This window comes from Calidris pugnax, unplaced genomic scaffold (assembly GCF_001431845.1).
Source record: "Calidris pugnax isolate Ruff unplaced genomic scaffold, ASM143184v1 scaffold371, whole genome shotgun sequence".
Lineage (NCBI taxonomy): Eukaryota > Metazoa > Chordata > Aves > Charadriiformes > Scolopacidae > Calidris > Calidris pugnax.
Window position 1 is genome coordinate 37,861 of NW_015091373.1, and position 21,700 is coordinate 59,560.

The window sequence follows — 21,700 nt, forward strand, 5'->3', positions numbered from 1 at the left end:
TACTGCCGTTAATCATTTTAAGTATTTCTTCATCTCACACCATTACAGTAGATGCCTGCCACCATTGAACACTTCCTTTGTAATTACATCTCATCACAGCTGTACAGAAACTCCCACATTTTGGCATGAAGTATGTACTTGAAGGGATGAAGGTGCCAAAGCATCAACACCCAGTAATTGTCCCAATAGGAACTGTGAAAAATATAACCCTGCTGCAACTGGCAACCCTGGGCAAGGCTGTGGAAAGAGCCCTGGGGTCCATACGCCATCAGGGGGAGGCTGGGCTGGGAGCTCCACAGCTTTGGCAGGAGAGAAACCGGGTAGTGGGCTGTGACCACAACATGATGGCCACCGGGATTTACACGTGGTATCCGCATGGAGGCAAATCCCCCACATCACATCCTTCTGTCTTCCCTGATGGGGTAAGGCCTTCCAAGAACATTGTTCCGATTTCTTCAGCTGTGCCTCTTAACAGATCTTATTTCCTTAAAATACTCCCCATTTAGATCACAAATAGAACAGAAAAGATCCCTAAAAGTTATCAAAGTCTGAACAACCACATTAAACAACGAACTAGAAGAGGTGTGGAGAACTCCATAAACAAACAGGAGGGAGACAGGCATCTAGAACTGCTCCTTCGGCTCACTGATCTTCCTCCTTTTGGGCAGCACATCTTGACTCGATGAGAGCTCGAACTGATGGACCTGCCAGGGAGAATAACCATGGTGTCACAGCCCAGCCTGCTCCCCACACAACCGACCCCAACCCGGGAAGCGCCCACCCCCAGCGAGCCACCACATGATGTAGTAAGAGCTTCATGTCAAGCGCTGGGCTCGACTTCACTGTCACCTGGACCCTGCCCAGAGGGGCTGAGCCCGGAGTAACATCTGGATGCTCTTTTGTGGCAGAATCAACCCTCCCTGCGCATCACTGCAGGAGTGCAGGGATGCGTTTCTGCTGCAATGGCAGCACCTCCAAGGGAACGTGAGGAGGGCCGAGCCCCTGCAGCAGAGGCAGCATGCCCAGAGTCCAGCTGCCCGAGCAGGAGCCAAGGCTGCAGCCCCGGCTAGGACAGGATGGGAAGAGGCACTGCCGGTGGCACCGGGAGTGTCTGGCACAGCAGTGCAACCCCAGGCCAATGGCCAGGCCTCAGCACCATACAGCCTCACCTTAGCAATGGCAATCCACTTCTGACTTCCACAAGTGTGCAGACATGACAATTCAGCCTTTACCTCTGCTTTGCTTTTGATTATTTAAAGCAACAATGTTTCATTTAAATTCTAGTATTAAGTTCATTAACAAAACTTTTTTTAAAAAAAGAAGAAAGATATAGGGATAGTGAGCATACAGAATGGTATGTTGGGATTTTTTCACATCAGTGAGTGACAAAAAAATACTGCCCATGACCCTGGGGTTGGAACTAAAAAAAAAAAAAATCTATTCTGCAGTAAGCAGTACTCTAGAAAAAGACTAATCTACTAGTTCTATATTCTGAATTTAACATCTCCATTTCACGAATTTGTTGCAAACTCCGATAGCCCTTTTCACATGCAGCTTTCATACCCGGATATTTTTACAACAGACCAAAATTTCTCTTCTGGATTTCTTTAGAACGTTCTGCTGGGGAATGCATTTTGCACGCTCCCAAGCTTTATTTCCACCAGCCTCTACAGAAATAAGAGAAGGCTAGTGGCAACATTTGAGATGCACATTATGAATCCTTACACAACTACTGCACTGAAAATTAATAAAGAGCTTTCCTGAGCAGGGACAGGAAGGTACAACTTTCCTTGGTCCTGACACACAATTCCCCCTCCTTGACTGTCAACAAAGAGCTCTCATTTACTACAACAGCAGTATTCACCCCACAACTTTTTCTGAGAAGAGCCTACCAGTGACTCTGAACATTCACAAGTATGAGAGATGTTGAGATCTTGTGAAGGACCCAGAGCCTCCCAAAGCTGAAGCTACCGAACTCAGCTGGTGGAGGCAGCAGCGACAGACAGGACCCCAACGCCATCCCCAGAGGCCAAATTCAAAGACAACTTCTGCTCCACCTGCACAAAGCTGGAGGAGTTTGTCTCCCCATAAGTAGCATCAACTACAAAAGCCACCTGCTGCGGCTTGACTAAGCAAAGAAATAACGGATTTTTCTTGGTATGAATGAGTCACAGAACCAAGGTTTGAATTTTGGCCTCATGTTTTCTTTGTAAAGTCACTAGCAAGCATATGGTACACTGGGCCAGGGATCTCTGCTGGCACACACTCCCATCAACTATGGATTAAGCCAGCGTGGAATTTGGCTAAATGCATTCTCAACAATATATAAACCAATCCTAATGGATCTTAAACCTGTGTTAATTACATCAACACTCAGCTTTTAACTCTTTGGAACTTTTTTTTTTTTGACAGTAAGAATTCAAATGTGTTGAATTTAATGGGAATTTTAGAAGTGATGAGAATTTAATTCTGTCAAAATGTATTAAAGCTTAGAGTTTTGTTCACTGGAACAGAAAATGGCTTAAAGATGAAGATAAAATGAAAGAACAGAATTAGACAAAAAAACCATACTAACAGTGCTGGCCTGAAATAGCTTTCCACTTCTTGTCCTGCTCTCTGACACATTAAGTTCAGATGTCTTACTTGCCAAATGATCAACCTAAAAAAAAAAAAAATCAGAAAATAGACGTTAGCTTGGGACAGTAGTAAATACATATATATATTAGAGTTTACAGCATGGTTCAATGCTGCAGCGTGCAAAGAGCTCTGGCTCTGCTCAGCACGTGAAACTGAAATACAGGAGTATCCCCATTGAAGTCAACAGCACGATTTACAGCTGAATGTGTCAAAGAGCCCTGATGGATCAAAGCAGCAGTTATTTTTATACATTAAGTCACTCATGGTTACCTACGGCTATTCTGTTTTTAAGAAATCTTAAGGACCTGCATTTGAAGTAGTTCTCCACTGGTGTAATTTAGATTATGCCACTTCTAGATGCAGGGAATATATCCTGAGTTTTAAGGCTAATAAACCTGCATTTTAAGTTTTAGTCAACCTTTAAACAAGTTTTGGTCTCTCAGAATTAGCAGAGAAATTTCTATTAGGCAGAGTGCTTAGCTATGGCAGTTTATAAACATGGAAATTACGTTCCCAATTCTCTTAGTAAGTCAGACCACCTGTTTGGTTTGAAAACTGTATGACAGATGAACATCCTTTGTTGCTTTTTGATTGCTTTAGAATATTAAGTGCTTTTGTAAAACACCAGAAAGTAAAACGTAAAGGCATTTTATTCCTGAAAATACTGACTGTGGCGAGTAAACCTTTACCAGATTACCTATTAATCATTCAAAGTAGGAAAGAAGATTCACAAAAGCTCTAGTAATAGTTTAAGATCACAGAATGCAGTTTTCATACCTGAGGATTAGAAACATACAGATTCTGGTTCCCTCCAGCCTTCATAACTTCATCTTCTTCGCAAGTTAAATTTGGCTCTATAAAAGAGTTGTTAAATAATGAAGCACACTGCTGATAACACACTAGCATCCTCTTAACACTCAAGTTTTGCCACAAGGAACGCCATATAAATGCAGGGAACAGGTGCTTCAAAAGGGCTCTAATTCTCGATGTGCAAGCAAGTCTTTAACTCCAAGTGTTAGACTCTCACACCCTTCATTTAGTGACTTCCTACCATGTCTTCCTGTCACAGGCACCCAAGAGATGCTTATGCTAAGTAGTACAGATTTACACAATCTTCGGAGGAGTGGGTTTGATCCCCAAACTCATACACTGTACCACTACAGGCTCATCTACACTGGTATTTGCTTCCAAGTAACATGCCTCATGAGCCCATTTTGTGCTGCCGAACGGGCACAGGGCACTGCAGGGCCACTCTGGCACAGCCTCTGCCTACTCTGACCCCATCACCAGCAGGCGGCTTCCATTCTGTAACCAGCTACACTCAGCCCAGCAGCTCTGGCTGCAGCGCCTGCAGCTGCAGGAACAGGCCAGGGAGCAGGAAGCACTGGAGAGTGGTGGTGGTGTTTCTAATCCATGACATTTTTTTCTAGGATACAGATATAAGCATGAACTGGTTAAAGATTAAGAACTTTAGGGTGACAAATGCCTTTTCCTATGTCTTGTAGTTCCTATAAATAAAACATTACAACCTAGACGATTCTATGATTCTATGATTACACTAACTCCTTAGCACAAGCAATTCACTGCTTTTTTGCCTGGTTTCAGAACTTCTACGAATTTCCAAAAGCACCCGACACAGTTATGTGGTTATTCTAGTTCTGCAGCCTAATACCATGGTCAAGATAAAAATGCTGATCTACACATGCTGTTTCCTACACACTTCTGTTATTATTTTGAACAGCATGGAAATGTTAGCTGTTTTTGCAAAGTTCCACATTTTATTTCTGAAAAAAAACCCCCAACATTTAATGCCACTATTTAAATACACAGCACAGCCTGTTCAGTGTTGGGCTTGAATAACAGGAGACTCCAGCCCATTTTAAAAAAACAAAATCCAGGCTTAACTTGCTTTGTCCAAGCACATCCACAAGCACTTGGGCACCATGGCAGCCCAAGAAGCCGCTATGTCTAGAAGTAGTCTAGAAGTTTGTCTAGAAGTATGTCTAGTAGTATGTCTAGAAGTTTTTAATGGAAAATTGGTACTTCTGAAGTTGGCCAAACCAAAGTTATATTTCAAAGCAGATGCAGCTCCAGGGAAATGCATTAAGAACAATGAGCAGACCCAGCAGCAGCACTAACAGGCACTTTAGGAGTGCCACATATTCATCATCTCCACAGAAGCCTCTACCTCTGCTACAGAAAAGGATCATTTTATATTGGCTTCTTACCAAATAAAACTTTCCCCCCATTCCGATTTGGTTCGAAAATTTGCATTTTTTACTTCAGCCCCGAAATTTGTATTCCTTTAGGCACCCTATTTTACACCAGCATACGAGAGCACTTTGGAGCATACTCATCTACATAATCTCTACTAAATCTTCTTTGAAAAAGGGCACTTATTTCCTCTTTTGATCTTTCTTCACTATGTTTTAAATGCTTTACATACAGCAAATGTCTGGATGCTTCCTACAATGCCTCTCCAGCACGAGCAGATCAACACACAGCAATGCATTCTTTAGTTTGTTTGGTAGCAAAGTTCAACCTTTGAACTCCTGGGCTATACTGGGAAATACAAAGGCAAATCATCTTCTACTTTTCCTCCTAGTTGCTCTAAAATCTTAAACCAAAGCAAGCTTCTGCTCACAGAGATCCTCATGGACAGAGTTTGCTGTCTCACATTTTGAACTGGAGACAGTCTGGGTCCACTGATTAAAAAGCAAACCAGTGGGGAGCTTCCAGGGCACATCTCCAGTAGCAGCTGTGGTCAGGCTGGTGTAGCCAGGACAGTTATTTTATTAGCACTTCTGCAGTCAGATTACAGTAAGCAAAAAGCACAGAAACTATCTATTTATGAAGGCTAAAAAAAAAAATCCAACAAAGCAGGTGCTGCTGTTTTTCATCAGAAACAATGAGCAGGTACTTCCTGACGTCCTGCACAGTGGGAAGGGCATAACTGTTTATTATTATTATTCTGGTAACTCCAGAAATGCAGACTCTTTTCAGGTGTGAAGAGTCCTCAGAGTGCTTCCAAAACTTAAGATTTCATTTATAGTCTCTGCAGAAGCCTCACTTCAGCTGCTTATTGAAGCTGTTACATGCAACTTTTTTAAAATAAAAAAAGTAAATGTTTTTGGTACCTTCTTGAGAAGCCTTACAGGCTTCCATCTGGAATTTACTTTTTGTTGCTACACACATTGTTTGCAGTTTTACACTGCCAGGTTTCATGGTGTTAGGGTTTTACTTGAGGAAACTTGGTTCACTGAGATTCATACTAACAAAAATGCTGTGCTGAAACTTGTACCTATTGAAACTAAAGTTAAAAGTTCACTTGCGATTATCAAAATGTTCCATGTACGCAGTAAGCTGTGAAAGCAAGCAGCTGGAAAAGGCACTAAAATAGCCAGCAGTACAGCATAATCACACCATCATTCATAAAACAAATATACTTTGAGATGAAGTTACTGATTGTATCAGGAAAAGCAAGCCACAGTAATGAACAACTTCCATCGTACAGAATGACATGTACCATATGGATAGGGATTTTTACATGGACATCATTCAGTCTACCACAACATAAAACCTCAGAATTCTGCACAAAAGCCTCAGTGGTCTCAATTTCCCCAGAACCACACAGACTGAAGCATGTATGGATTGCAGAATCCTAGTCCTGCTGTAGTCAGAGCTTAAGGAAAAAGGTTTGCTAAGTGGTATTTCTGCTAAGCTTATTTAATGCTGAAGTTGCAAGGATACAGTCCAAACAGCCATGATTTACATAAAAATAGACCTGGACCGTTTTTTGAATGGAGAATTCTGCTTCTCTTGTCTGCAATAATGAGCTCAAAAGGCCAACACCTCCGCAAGCTTTAGGCAGAAATTAAATATATTAGTAAAAACATAGTAACAACAGAAAAATCAAAGCACAAAATTTACCCCAATAGCCCATTAAATTTTATCTGATAAAATGGAACAGAAGAGCAGAATTTTAGAACAGAAACATGAAAACATGCATTCACTAATCAAGTGCTTCACAGAACAAAGCCATGAGAGAAAAAAAGAGGCAGAGAATCATATAATCATAGAATTGTCTGGGTTGGAAGGGACCTTCAAGATCATCTAGTCCAACCATCAACCTAACTCTGATAAAAACCAAACAAACCAACCATCACTAACCCATGTCTCTAAGCACTATGTCAACCCGTCTTTTGAATCCCTCCAGGGATGACGCCTCAACCACTTCCCTGGGCAGCCCATTCCAAGGCTTAATAACCCTTTCCCTGTAAAAATTTTTCCTAATATCCAATCTGAACCTCCCCTGGTGCAACTTGAGGCCATTTCCTCTTGTCCCATCGCCTGTTCCTTGGGAGAAGAGACCGACCCCCCCTGGCTACACCCTCCTTTCAGGGAGTTGTAGAGAGGGAGAAGGTCTCCCCCTCAGCCTCCTTTTCTCCAGGCTCCCTCAGCCACTCCTCATATGACTAGTTATTCTCCAGATCCTTCACCAGCTTTGTTGCCCTTCTCTGGACCCACCCCAGACCCTCAATGTCTTTTTTTTTGTGAAAGGGGCCCAAAACTGGACATAACCCTCCAGGTGGGGCCTCACCAGTGCCCAGGACAGGGGGGACAATCACCTCCTGAGTCCTACTCACCACGCTGTTCCTGATACAGGCTAGGATGCTGGTGGCCTTCTTGGCCACCTGGGCACACTGCTGGCTCCTGTTCAGCCGACAGTCAACCAACACCCCCAGGTCCTCTTCTGCCAGGCAGCTCCAGCCACTCTGCCCCCAGGCTGTAGCACTGCAGGGGTTGGTGTGACCCAAATGCAGGACTCAGCACTTGGCCTTACTGAGCCTCATCCCATTGGCCTCAGCCCATCCATCTACACTGTCCAGATCCCTCTGCAAAGCCTTTCTACCCTCAAGCAGGTCAACGCTCCCACCCAACTTGGTGTCATTTGCAAACTTACTGAGGGTGCACTCAATGCCCTCCACCAGATCATTGATGTTAAAGATGTTAAAGAGAACCAGCCCCAGTACCAAGCCCTGGGGAACATCAATCATGACCGGCCGCCAACTGGATTTAATTCCATTCACCACCACTCTCTGGGCCCAGACTCCAGCCAGTTTTTAACCCAGCACAGAGTACTCCCATCCAAACCATGGGGATAGTGATGTACATGAAGAAAAAATGCGGATCTGGATATAGTGGTCTATTCCAGGAATTAAGTTTTTTGTTTTAGTAACATCAGAAGAGAGAGGCACAAACCGAAGAAACTTGAAAATATACAGAAATGTTACCTTGAGCTTCTGAAATATTTACATTATTTCTATCTTCCACTTTATTATCCGAAACAGGATCTTCCTAGGTTGAGAAACAGGTCTATCAATTAATTGCAGACAAATAAGGAAGCAGGTTCATACTCAGATGCTTAGGGATAGAGCTTATTAGATGGATTCTCAGTGGAACAAATTATATTGAAATGATTGAATCTGACATGGAACATACAGACTAGCTCAGTTTTACTTCATTATTAATGCAAGTACACATTTAATTCAACAACCAAGAAAAAAATCTGTAAAAAAAATACTAGAATTGTAACAACAGATATTGAAAAAATACTATCTGTGCCTTCCTTTTGCTTATGAAACAGCTAGAGGCATACACAGATTTAGGAAGGCCAAGTGGTTTATTTCCATCTCATTACCCACGGGCCACCATAGCAATGCTAATTGCAGGGGAGAGGCCAAAAGCCCTCAAGCTCCGCTTCCTTCTCACTTATGGACAATATAGATTAGCACACATATTTGCACATTCTAATATGACTACAGGAATTTGCTGCCTGCCTCAGCTGACCCCAGAAATATATCCCCTCCAATTGCTGAAGCCTACACAAGCATAGTCCCAAGAGTCACCTCAGGCACTCACATCTGTCATGCACTCATGCCTTCAGCAAGTTTTGCTTGGTGCCTTTTTCTAGGCAGATTTCCCTAGGGAAAAACAAGCTTAATTCTGTATTGGGGTTTTTAACTTTAGCTGTGCCATCACTATCCATACGTATACTGCTGTACAAGAAGATCCCAGAGTAAACATATTGCCAGTCAATATTGTCTGGCTGCAGCAGCTCCCTTGGGACTGTAACAGGACAGCTCCAGGGAGGTTTCACCTGCATGCCCTGCATGAAGCTGAACACATGGTACCTGTACCCACAGCACAAAGCTGCCCCTCAGCTCCTCTCCACTCTTGCAGAGACACAATTACCAACAACACTGCTGCTGACAGGCAATACGCTGATGCACTTTTTCAATATTGCTTTAACAGTGACAGATTGCTAACTGGAGCAGTAAAATTAAAGTGTATTGAAGGCATATTGTCTTGCTTGAATATATCCAGAAACACAGAGGGGTTTTATTAATGTTGTAGTAAGACATGCAATAAAACAATTAATGGCTTTTTTCTAGAGTATAAACCCCCCAAAAAATTCAACAAGCTACATAAAGCATTTGCACTCTTACATTCATGTTCTGGTTCTCCTCTTCTTCATCTCTGTCCACTCTGAGCATCTGGAGTGGCACAGTAGTCTCTCCGCTCTTTAGGATGCTTTTATCAACATTTTCCATTCGTTGTTTTTCAGTTGTAACTTTAACTTTCAGCATATGAAATGGCGTTGGCACTTCACCCACATTCAGATACATAGGCTCCCCCTCAAATATCACTCCCTCACATTCACCCTCTTTAAAACCAGGCGGTTGGTAATCAGATGGCGTAACTGCAGAAAAGAGTTCAATAAATGCATTAGAATTAAACACATTCTTGTAAAATTAATTTTAACTTGTGGGGCAAAAAGACTCTTTTCCCCTTTAAATACAAAGAGCTACTCCAAAAAATTGTGTGTGGGGACGGGTATAATCAATATTCAACTTGTACTGAATGAAGTTCTTTTTCCCTTACACAACAGGTAAAACCCAGTTAAAACTATCTGAAGCAGTTTAAGCATGCAGAGAGATGAGCTAGGAGCTCTGATTTTTCATTATAAAGCAGAGCTAAACATTTAAATAGTCATCAAGACTAGAGCTAGTCTGGCAAATGTTACATCCTAGCATTCTCAGGAAAACGCACTTTTTTTAAAACACACTGAAATCTTTGCTCCAAAGACAGTGACAAGAATGTATTCCCACAGTGAAATCAAATCCATCCCCTTGCATTTTAGAAATTTGTGAGAAACAGACACATGCAAAATAACAGCATTTAACAAGTCTCAGCAACCATAAAGATTATACATTAAAAGATTTCTTTGACTTGTTTGCCAATATTTGAAATCGAGGCAATACGGAAATACTACCTTCATCATAATAAAACAGCTTCATAGTCAGGCAAACATCATTTGGTAACGGACTCAGGTTTTGCATCAGAACATAAATTTTGCGAATCAGGAGGATACTTGCTTTCTTGGTGTCTGCACAGGTGATAGTGGAATCATTCCTTTTACTGTTACTGAAAATGGACAAAGTACTCAGATTTATTTTTTTTTATACACAGAGCAATTGTTTTTATTATTAAGATACATGTCTGTTCAACAGACTATGCCAGAAGCAGGCATCACATTTATTGTCTAAGGTCTGAGGTTGCAACCACTGCAATTCCTAATACTGTCCAAGTGACCTGCACATTTGCTGGCCCTTGGAAAATCAAAGTCTGAGCCAGGGACAGAGTGAAAGCATTATGGATCAGCAGCAGTGACCTGCTGCTGCATTTTACATTACGCAATGCTTAAAAGACACCCATTCTGACAGAAAGGAAAGAGCAGGTATTTTTGAAAGCCCCAATTCTGCAAAGTCTTACATACTTGCTTTGCCTTAAATAAAACAAGTAACACTCCTGACTTCGACAGGAATGGTTACTGATAAGACACTGCATACCTAAATGACTCTTGGCCTTCAGCTCCAACATTTCTATGCTCCTGTTCTACCAGCAGTTGACCCAAACCCTACATTACTACCACTAAAAATGCTCTCCCCTGCTCCTCACAGCCACACAGCTCAGAGAAGACCCCAAGGACCTAAAGAGCCAGCACAAGGCAAGCAACTGTAAGATTGAGTAGCTCTGCCTTTTGGAAGCACACCCTTAACTGTGACAGTTTCAAACATCTGGTCCATCTGCAGGTGGCCATCCCCTTTCCCTGCAGGGTGTCAAGAAAAGCAGGCTCACATCTTCTATTTTCAAATTATTCTGGCATGAACTTACACTAATACACTAATGTAACTTGGTGTGGCTGAGAGCAACATCCCCTTCCATCAGTGTTTTTTACTTAACTAAACTCAGCCCAAAGGACTGATGTCTGCAGCACTGCAGTCTTTTTTTTTTTTTTATTTTAAAAGCATTTTATGCAAGATGCAAGCTGGTGAGGTGAAAGCTTACTTGCCTTAAAATAAGCCATTTTCTTGCAGCTGTGACTGACCAATAAACCTCGACAATGGGAAAAGGCTCAGCAGCAATGAGCAAGGGCAGTGTGCCCATGCAGCTCAGGCAATAACACAGGGTATCACTGACCACAGCTGTTGCAAAGAAAGCTGACTTTATTTCAACACACAGGGGACCCGAGCATGGCCTTCATTTTAGATAAACAGCTAGTTGAGTAGATCAACTAGTGGTGTAAATGTTTCTCTCTGCATTCATTAGAAGTGTGTGAATGCCTCCTTGAATTAGCCACACCACCATGGGAGAAAGGAATATGTGGCTCAGTCCAAAAAGTACAAGAACTACTAACAAAAGAATTCCAAAGAGAACAACATGCTGGAGCTGGCTTCAACCCACGTATTCCTTCCCTGTGACTGGGGATGCCCAGCGTCATGATGCTGAGCATATCAGAGACCAGCAATGGGAATCCCATTGGTATCGTGACAGAACCGTGTATTGCAATAGCCTTGCTTTCCTAAGAATAGCTTACCTTTGTGTTGCTTTTAGCATATTTTGTATCATCTCTGCTAAATGAGAAATCCCACGTAACACCAAGTATCTTCAAATAAGCAATCTCATATTAAACATTTCACCCTCCACACCTGGAATATCTTAAAGAACCTGGTCAGAGAGTATTGGACTCTGATCCTAAGAGTCATCTGATTAGATACATACAAGCATAATCTGACAAGATGACTCACTGTATTTTAAGTCTAAGCTAATGGCCTATTTAATAAAATTTGTGGTAAAATCCCAAATTAAAAAAGAAAACACCAAACAGATAAATCCGAAGTTTTTACATACAAGTGTATGCAAATGGACTGTAAAAGCACAGTGCAGAATAAAGTCACAGTGACTGTACCTGCCGAAATCCAGGAGTGGCCCATTGTGGGTGTACTTGAATTTGAAGTGGTAACATTCTGTAATTGTCTGCAAACAAATCCAGTGATTATTAAGCTGTCAACTGCCGAGCAAACAACTACTGCTGCTGCATCTGTCTAGTAGTCTATCAACCTTGAATTTAAAGAAAATAACAATAGCCCAACTCCTCTCTGATCCGCTTACATGCACTGAATACAGCTTTCTAATGCTGTAACAATTGACAGTATTCGTGTGTATAATTGTCATTAAATAAAAATTAAGACGTACAGTATTTCCCAGGAACCACCATGATAAAGTTCTTGAAACATCAGCTTAGGTTTTTAGAATGAAGTATTAATTCAAATTTTAATTATTATGACAGTATTTCACACACATAACAGAGACATGGTGACACCCAGTGGTTACTTAAAACATACTGTGCTTTTCACAAAGAAGTTCCATAAATTTTTTATGCAGAGCTAGGACGATTCATTTTCATGGGCATTTAACTCTGCAACGGCACTTTAGTTTCTTGCACTGGCCTGAGAATAACCTGACTAAATATTCAAAGGCAATTCCCCGTGTAGCAATTCTGATTAGCTCTAGTGATTCTTACATTTGATATTTTGTCTTTTTTTTTTAATGTGAATGTTAAGTACTATTGCTTGTATACATATTTCACTATAATTATACTTTCATCCAGTGTAATATTGTAGCAGATTTACCTGAGGATCTTCTGGATGGGTATAGACCTGCATTTTTAAAATAAAGAGGAAGCAAAGTAAGAACTGTACATATCTCTAAGCATCTACCTTAAGAAATGTGTACCTTACTTCTCAGATACTTACTGCTAGGACAATCATTCTTAGCTGTTGCAAACATAATTAGAGAAAGAAAAAGAACATTAAATGTATTCCACAGCCCATTTCTGCTTACTAAGCTGCTTTGTTTTTCTAGCTCTGGAAACCAATGTAGACAACTAAGGCCCACTTGAAGAGAAACCTCTTCATACACTTAATTCCTCATCTGTTTAAGAAAGGACTTACTCAACTGGCAGAAGAAAATTCCTACGTATGCCTGATGCCTGACTTTAAGTGTTTCTGTTTACAAAGGCTATTATCCTGCAATGTCTGCACATCCCACATTGTAGCAAACTGTTTTGACATATTAAAGCACAGCTATTTCCTAACCAGAGTCCTATAACTACACTGACAGCTAATGGACTTACATAAATGAATGTTTCAATACATTTAAATAGCTAAATGATATGGAAGACTTACATATTTCTTCTGCAAGGCATCATAGCATCCTAACATCCTGCAAAAGTTAAATAACATTGTCCATCTACTACTAATTTCCATTTGCTTCACCGCTAAATAAAGTAGTTCCCGAAATTAAATTGTTTCACCCTCTTACTATTATATTACAGCAACAGATACTTACTTTGTTATTCTATGTTCTTACTAGTAGTGATAAGCAGTAACACCAAATCATCCTAACTTCTTTACAGAATAAGTAAAAATATAATCTGCAAGTAAATTTATCAGTAAAAACATAATGCAATTGTACATGTACCATTTTCAAACACCTTCTTACACATGTATTCATTTATCAGTTTATAAATAAATATATACTTCAGCCGAACACAGACATCTCTGAAGCACAAATGAGTTACTTCACCGTCCTTACTCAGATGTTGCAATTTGCTTTTTATATAACATGCAAACAACAGCCAAATAGTGAATCAAAACTCACCCTATTTTTTTTCTAACATTTCTTTTGCATATAGACAACAAGCAAAAATTGGTTTTGGTGTGCACATGATGCCGAGTTAAGAAAGGCTACTAACCTGTAAACTTCAAACAGGTAGCACCCACCTTTCAAACAAAACCCAGGGAGGTTTTCCCTGTCGGCATCCACAGGCTGCCATGCCACTGCCCTTGCTAATGTCTGATGCATGAGGGCAAGGTGAAGTGCACTCAGCGCCACTTCAGTTCCTTCTACCACAGAGGATCAATTAAGAAATTCCACATTACGCTAAAAGAAGCCCTCTTAGTGACGGCACATGGACAAAGAGCAGATGACTTAACTTCACCTTCAACATCAGAATTCAGACCTACATCTCTGAACACCTCAACACTGACAGCCACTGCAAACCCCCTCTGCTGAATGCAGCATCCTTCCCAATGCCTCACCTTGTCCTAGAACTGGTAGAGTGAAAAGAGAAAAAGATGGGCTTTATACGTCTAAAAATCTACAAAAAATAAGTATTTGTATTTAAGGCAAGGCCTTATATAGTCTTTTCTAAACAGCAATGAGAGCAGCCACGACAAGTCTCACAATTACTGTGATCAGAAAGAAAATAAAAATAAATACCTCTGGTCCCAAGTGACATATTTGCACTCAGCTGTGAATGTACAAGCAGACAGACTGTCCTTTGCAGACACAATTCTGCCTCTGGATACAGAGAACAACAGTACCCCCTTCTTATATAAGTCTGAAAGCAAGATCTTTAAATTCAGATACTCAACATTAACATTGCATCTCCTGTTCAATTAGAGGGGAATTAGTGGTTAGATCTTCGCATCTACATGCAGCCTTGAGCACTAACATACACCCACATAAACTAAACTATAATTACTCTGTAAACAAGTATTTATGCTCTACTAAGCACTAAGTTGTAAGTCTTTCTAGAAACACAACTGTAGAAGTCAATTACATCTCTATCAAAACACACACATTTTGACTTTTCACTTAAAAAAAAAAATTAATTGTCAACATAGAAAATACCATGCACTAAAAGCACTGCCTGGCCTCTTGTTCATCCACAGCAAGTGAACTTTTTTATTTGTAGCTGGAAACAACTAGAAAATTATCTTTCAGAATTGACATGCTGTGGAAGTGTTCTATATGCACTGTAATTAACATACCATTTCACCAGCTGAGTAGAGCCAGGACAGTTCTTGTCTTCCCGCAGAATTTTGACACAGATATCTCAGAAGAAGAATATAAACATGGATATTTACTTAGCACAGAATGCAACTGCATTGCTATCACAGTGAAGTTCATTAACTAAAAGTATCAAAAAGTGTATCAAAAGCAGATTAAAATTAACCTTACCAACAGACGTAGACACAGTTTTAATCACTGAATTAGCATCACCACTCTCTAGCAAAATTCAACAATATCTTACTATTGAAACTTCCATTACAAGCATTGCAAATGGCTATTACCTTTAATTAAGAGAACCAGGCGGCTTTAAAAACACTCATTAACTTCATAACAACCCTACAACAACAGATTTTGAAAGAATTCTAAAAACTGCCTGTTACCGTCCATGTATCTTGTTCCATAGGCACTTTCAGGAAAGATGCCTCTCAGGTATGTAATGCAGGACACAGCTACTGCCAGGAGCCTCTTCACTAGCATCAGGGATTGCTGTTCAGTAGATATTTTGTTAGGAAAAACAACTGCACTCTGCAAGTTGGAGAAAGAAAAGAATTAATATCTGTCAACAACAACAAACCTGTACAGTCTGTAATCTGGTACAATGCCCCCTTAGTGTTTTAATTTCATTGAAAAGTTTGACTTTTGCCATTTATAAAGTTAAGCATATGCCTAACGCTAGGTGTTACTATGTTTTTAGGACACAAAGTTCAGACTTAAAACTACTTCAGTATTACGCATTTTATTTGTAATTAAGTGTTGAATTAGCCATTAGTAATTTTAAAGTGAAGAAATATTACAGAGCATCTAGGTACACTACTTCAGCTAAAATTTACCAATTTATCCAATTCAAGTAATACATTGTGCTGAAATACACAAGAAAATCCTACCACACAATTCCTTTGTTTCTGAGCAGTTGCCATTTTGCAGATACTCTTCTGTCTGTTAATAAAACATCTGCATTAACACATGTACGACCACCGCTCACAAGTGTGGGCAAGCCCAGGCTGCAGCTATTCAGCTTTCGCAAGTCAGTACCCAACCCCACAAACACTTCCTGCACAATTAACCTGGGTCGGTTCAAACAAATGTCGTAATTTTAATGAAACGGGGCAGGGGAATTCATCTAATAAACCCCAGTACTGGCATCTTCCTTGTCACACCAGCACAGAACTCCCCCAAGCTTGCAGTATGTGGTGAATAGAATATTGTAGGCCTATTTAGGTGAAACCCAAGCCTTTGAAAGCAGTGCTCTGAAGGGCCAACCAACACCTTTCCAAAGAACCCTAAACAGCAGCTCTCCACATTTAAGGCACCTCCAGCCAAAACTCAACCCTCCCCTTTCAAAACCACCACCAGGCTTGGACAATTTAAGGAGGCATTGGAGGGAGCAACTCCTCTCCAACTATTCTGTTGAGCCACCTTCTCATTAAGCCTTTAACCACTCAGCACCATGTACCTGACTCAAGCCTTCCCCACCATCTCCAAGAATGAAATGTACCCGCACCTGCAGATAAGGAAAATGCCTTTTCTAAGAAGGAGCTTGCTCCTGGACCATTAGTGGAACTGAACTCCCCTCAGCTGAGCCTCCCCAAACCTCCCCGATCCCAGCGTGGAACTGCACTCAGCACCTCTGTGAGAAAAGGCCCTTCCCAGCACTGTCACCCCTAGAAAAGACAACCCGCCCCCTCAAGGTATAACGGCCACCCACAGAAGGCAAACGCAGCCCTGGCTGGCCTTGAGGAGACCGCACACCGACCGCTCCCCACCACACCCCACACACACACAACGCCCACACCCACCCCAACCGCCCTCACCCCGTGCCTTTATAGAGCAAGGGGCCGTGTGCAAACCGAGGGGCGGGGCTCGCCGTCGGCAGGCAGCGCTGCGGGCTGTGCGCAACGGCCTCGCGCCAGCCGCCGCAGTGCGAGTGCAGCGGCGAGAGGCGGGTGTGACGGCGGGATGGCGGCGGCTGAGGGGTGGGGGTGATCGCTCTCAGCTCCTTCGCCCGGCTAAATACCGTCGGGATTCACGGCAGCTCCCCTTCGCTGAAGCGTTTGTCAGCCGGTGTCAATGTGATTTGTGCTTAAGTGTTGTGTGAGCCGATGCAGGCAGGACGCAGGAACAACCACAAAACCATGGATTAAGGGCAAAGAACAATTTAATGTCGATACCTTGATGCCGTAAAAGACGAAATCAGGACTCAATAGCCGGGATGACTATTAAGCAGGTATCCTTTATTGCAGCGCTGGACGCACAGGGGATCGCTCCTCCAAATGTGCGTGCTACCTGAGACATTTCTCTTGAACTTATACAATGAAGTATTCCCTATTCATAAGGCGCCTATACATATTCATAACCTGTCCCCGAAAGGGCAGTCTTTATTATAATGAGTCTCCGCCTTTAACTCCTCCCAGTTGCTCATGCGCAGTGCTTCCTGGTGGTCGTGGGCCGGGGTCTCGGGATGAAGGCCGTATGTCTTCCTCGCTGTGCACTTTTCACCTTTTGGGATGATCGACTTCTCAAGACAGCTGGGTTCCTTCTTTGAATCCCCTATCTCTCAGCAAGGTTGACATGACTGTTTTACTGCTTCAAGATATCCTTCCAGTAATTCATTAACATACCTTTGGGCCCCCCATTTGTCAGAGATAACATTGTGCTGGTCTCAGGATTACTCCCTACATGCCTGCCTTCTTGTCTTGTCCCTTATCGTAGCCCTGCAGGGGTTGCAGGCCCCTGTTTGTGCAGGCCCCTGTTTGTGGTCAGTCAGGCTACATTTGCTAAGTCATACCTGGCTTTATTCTTTAATTCAACCTCATGGATCCGGGAACCTCTGAAGCAGCACCCGGGCAGAAGCAGGCAAGCAGGGGACATAGGCACTGCGGAACAAGAGTCCTTATTAGCAAGAGAGTCCTTGTTAGCAAGGGAGTGAGGGAGCTCCCAGTTGCTGCTTGGGCCTGTATTTCCAGGATTCTGGCAGGCAGAGTTTTCTGCTGTGCTTTGATCTCTTCAGCAGCAGGGCAAGAATCCCAGGCGTGTTTGATAAGGTGCCCCTGAGTCCATCCCAGGCCTATGTTATCTAAGTGCAGATGTTCTACTTGTTGAGCACACAAAACTAAGCAACAATTAGTGTGATAGGTGTGTTTTCCAGCACCCCACATGCGAGTCACTTGAGCGTATTTACAGTCCTCCTTGCCAATTTTCCGTTAGTTTCCCACAAGTGTAAAGAAGAGGCCAATGGTATCTTGGGTTGTATAGGGAAGAGTGTTGCCAGCAAGTCAAGGGAAGTCATTCTCCCCCTCTACTCTGCACTGGTGAGGCCACAACTGGAGTACTGTGTCCAGTTCTGGGCTCCCCAGTTCAAGAGGGACAGGGAACTACTAGAAAGAGTCCAGCGAAGGGCAACAAAGATGATTCAAGGATTGGAGCATCTCCCTTATGAGGAGAGACTGAGAGAGCTGGGACTCTTTAGTCTGGAGAAGAGAAGGCTGAGGGGAGACCTTATCAACGCCTACAAGTATCTCAAGGGAGGGTTGAAGGAGGAGGGAGCCAGACTCTTTTCAGTGGTTCCCACTGAGAGGACGAGGGGCAACGGGCACAAGTTGGAACATAAGAGGTTCCACTCAAATATGAGGAAAAACTTCTTCACGGTGAGGGTGACGGAACCCTGGAACAGGCTGCCCAGGGAGGTTGTGGAGTCCCCTTCTTTGGAGATTTTCAAAACCCGCCTGGATGCGGTCCTGAGTCACATGCTCTAGCTCTAGGCAATCCTGCTTCAGCAGGGGAGTTGGACTAGATGATCTCTATGGTCCCTTCCAACTCTAGAAATTCAGTGAAATTCAGTGAATGGGAGGGCAGTCTCACCCAACAGTTTACACATGGAGACCTTTTTCCCTCAGAATTGGTTTTACCTTCCTGCAGGATGCAGGCACTGGGCTTGATCTTAGCTCCTGCTGTGTGGAGGTGATGGCAGCTGGAAGTGCCTGCGGCAGTGTCTGTATTTCGGTGTCCCTGTCACCACAACTTAGACGAGCACAAAACTACTGACAGCGGCTACGCTCCCTCCCCATGCTTTTGGCAGCAGGGGCATGGTCACAGAGTCATAAAAACCATGGAATGGTTTGGGTTGGAAGGGACTTTAAAGACCACCCAGTCCCCCCATGCCCTGGGCAGGGACACCTCCCACCAGCCCAGGTTGCTCCAAGCCCCCTCCAACCTGCCCTTGAACCCCTCCAGGGATGGGGCAGCCACAGCTTCTCTGGGCAACCTGGGCCAGGCTCTCACCTCCCTCACACCAAAGAACTTCTGCCCCACATCTCAGCTCCATCTCCCCTCTTTCAGCTTCAAACCCTTCCCCCTTGTCCCATCGCTCCCCTCCCTGATCAAGACACACACACCCCCCCAGCTTTCCTGGAGCCCCTTGAGGGACTGGAAGGGGCTCCAAGGTCTCCCCGGAGCCTTCTCTTCTCCAGGCTGAACCCCCCCAACTCTCTCAGCCCCCCCTCCCAGCAGAGGGGCTCCAGCCCTCTCAGCATCTCCGGGGCCTCCTCTGGCCCCGCTCCAACAGCTCCATGTCCTGATGCTGGTGGCCCCAGAGCTGGAGGCAGCACTGGGCGGGGGTGGTGTCTCCCCAGAGTGGAGCAGAGGGGCAGATTCCCCCCCTCGCCCTGCTGGGGATGCAGCCTAGGGTCTGGAAAAAGAACAGAAAAGTCTGGGAAAAGGAAGATTTCTCCCTAGGTTAGGAGCATCGGGTTAGAGATCGTTTAGGCAAACTCGACACCCACAAATCCATGGGACCTGATGGGATCCACCCATGAGTGCTGAGGGAGCAGGCAGAAGTCATTGCTGGGTGTCCTGGTTTGAGGGCCACTCTCCATCATCTTTGAGAGGTCATGGAGACCAGGAGAAGCGCCTGACGACTGTGGCCTCCATGGGGAGTATAGACTGGGGTGTATTTAGGGCAGCAGCTCCCTTTTTGCTGCAGGACCAAACCCGCTGTGTCAGCAGGCATGGAGGGAACTGGGAACATCCCTCTGTGACATCATCCTACATCCCTCTGTGACATCATCCTGCGTCACAGACCCCTCCTCATCACAGCCCCACGCATGGACCCTCCCCTCACTTCCCTGCCAGACCTCGGTGAGCTCTCGGAGCCAGGGGACGCGAGAAGTCTCTCCTGTACCCCAGAGACACAGAGGACGAAGGGAGGCGGTGGGACAGTGCGGGAGCTGTTTGGCGAAAGCACAGGCCAGCACATCAGAGAGGGACTGTTTCCCCAGGAGGAGACATCAAAATCCTTCTCCCGGCAGCCTGGCATGAGGACCCAAAGCAAGAACGTGACAAACCTGGTAGCACTGCTCACCAACATCGAGCTCTGCAGCATGATCACGTTTCCCACTCTCAAGAAGCTTTCCACGAACGGTAAGGCCTTCGGGAGCTTTCTGATGAGGATCACTGCAGACAGGATGAAGGGCACAAACCATGGGAAGTGGGGTTCGTCCCTGTGAGGGAGGCCCCTAGGGACAACCCTGCGCCCCGCAGAGCCTGGTGCAGGCAGCACTCTCCCCTTGCCATGGTGGAAGTCCCATGGACAGGTTTCCCTCGGCAGTGGGTTCCTCTTGGGGATCTGGCTCTGAAGGGAAAGATGTCCCATTGGAAGAAGGTCCAGGCCAGTCAAAACCCAGCCCGTGTCACAGATGGTTTATCCTGCGAGGCTTGTTGAAGCACACTTTTGCATCCACCATCTCCTTGTCTACAGATGTGCAGACGGGACATGAGCTGGCTGACTAGGAGCTTGACGTGTCTTTCCCTTGCTTTCCAGATGTCGTGACTATTTGGAAGAGTGTGTCTAACTATATTCGGAGACAGCTCCTGAAGGAAGAGGTGGGATCCTACCCTGCCCCCTCCCCTTACCCAGATGGCTTGAGGGGTTCCGGCACCCCTGTGCCAGCAAGTGCTGCTGTTCTTCCCAGAACTGCTCTGCCATTTACACATTTGCCGCAAACGTGCCAAAGACCAGCTGCTCTGTAAATTGAGACACATAAAATAGACTTTTTTTTTTTTAAATACAGTGACATAAAGGATATATTTCATATCTATGCTATATATAAGTACACAAATAAAAGCCTGATTGAGGTGTGCAAAAGTGTTCTACACCAGGAGCACCAGGCACCCCCCTTGCAAGCTCTCACAAGTCCTCACTCTGTTTTTCAGCCTACAAATGCTTGTCCTTCTTTTTCCAGCCTCAGGCTGTCAGCGTAACAGGACTGGGGACATTTTATATCAAAAAATGTCACTTCTTTGAAAATGGCAAGATGATCACATTTCAGAAACCTGTGTTTTCGCTGTCCAGGACTGTGGCACAGATCAGTGAGCTGCAACATGCTTCCATACCTGTTCCCGGTAAGAAGAGCAGTGAAATTCTTTGTTTTCCCCTACATCCATAGATTTGGGGGTTATGCTGTTTGCTGTTTAGAAGCAATGGTGGACACATCAGAGGCCCTGAGAATAACCTCTGCAAGATGACACAAGCAGCCCACCAAGGAGCAATGACTAGAAAGGGGCCATTTGCTTTGGGCTAGTTTCTATTAAGGCTGTACAAAGTTGGACCTTCTCTCCATGATCTGCTTTAGCAACTGGCTTTGTGCTGGCCACATTTATTGATCTGTACGATGAGTGCTGGCTGATGGCCATTTATTGGAACTGTTTACCATAAAAGCCTTGAGATGAGGCTGAGGCTTTATTCCTACAGAGAACAACATTAAGGCAAACACCCACAGGCCCCGAGAGCTACTTTTATGCAGAG

At 43.9% G+C, this 21,700-nt stretch overlaps 2 protein-coding genes across 6 annotated transcripts in view; one reads left to right on the top strand and one right to left on the bottom strand.

Annotated features, from left to right (window-relative positions):
* HORMAD1 (HORMA domain containing 1) lies at positions 1-16,681 on the bottom strand. 5 transcript variants are annotated; one of them, XM_014961210.1, is made up of 14 exons: positions 16,607-16,681; positions 15,786-15,837; positions 15,282-15,426; positions 14,880-14,943; positions 13,230-13,266; positions 12,798-12,818; positions 12,675-12,701; positions 11,951-12,018; positions 9,974-10,125; positions 9,147-9,400; positions 7,932-7,995; positions 3,415-3,491; positions 2,576-2,659; positions 1-704 (listed from the first exon to the last, which is right to left on the bottom strand). In XM_014961210.1, the coding sequence occupies exons 2-14, from the start codon at positions 15,816-15,818 to the stop codon at positions 624-626; spliced, it is 1,107 nt and encodes a 368-aa protein (XP_014816696.1). In that variant the 5' UTR covers positions 15,819-15,837; positions 16,607-16,681; the 3' UTR covers positions 1-623. The 5 variants fall into 5 exon arrangements, with proteins under 5 accessions (XP_014816696.1, XP_014816695.1, XP_014816698.1 ...); XM_014961209.1 differs by having other exon boundaries at positions 16,403-16,663; XM_014961212.1 differs by lacking the exon at positions 15,786-15,837 and having other exon boundaries at positions 16,403-16,663.
* EFCAB12 (EF-hand calcium binding domain 12) overlaps positions 15,865-21,700 on the top strand; it is a 14,004-nt gene continuing 8,168 nt past the window's right edge. Inside the window, exons 1-6 of the mRNA XM_014961217.1 lie at positions 15,865-15,925; positions 16,728-16,874; positions 17,313-17,368; positions 20,205-20,316; positions 20,717-20,778; positions 21,138-21,297. Of these exons, the coding sequence (XP_014816703.1) occupies positions 15,865-15,925; positions 16,728-16,874; positions 17,313-17,368; positions 20,205-20,316; positions 20,717-20,778; positions 21,138-21,297 (598 nt within the window). The remainder of the gene's footprint in view (positions 15,926-16,727; positions 16,875-17,312; positions 17,369-20,204; positions 20,317-20,716; positions 20,779-21,137; positions 21,298-21,700) is intronic.

Excerpts from the sequence above, each read along its gene's own strand:
- HORMAD1 (XM_014961210.1), bottom strand. The coding sequence starts at position 15,818 with ATGGCAACTGCTCAGAAACAAAGGAATTGTGTG. Across the intron at positions 12,819-13,229 it reads ATGCCTTGCAGAAGAAATAT|CTAAGAATGATTGTCCTAGC; the intron begins GTAAGTCTTCCA and ends TGTTTGCAACAG. Across the intron at positions 2,660-3,414 it reads TGTATGTTTCTAATCCTCAG|GTTGATCATTTGGCAAGTAA; the intron begins GTATGAAAACTG and ends TTTTTTTTTTAG.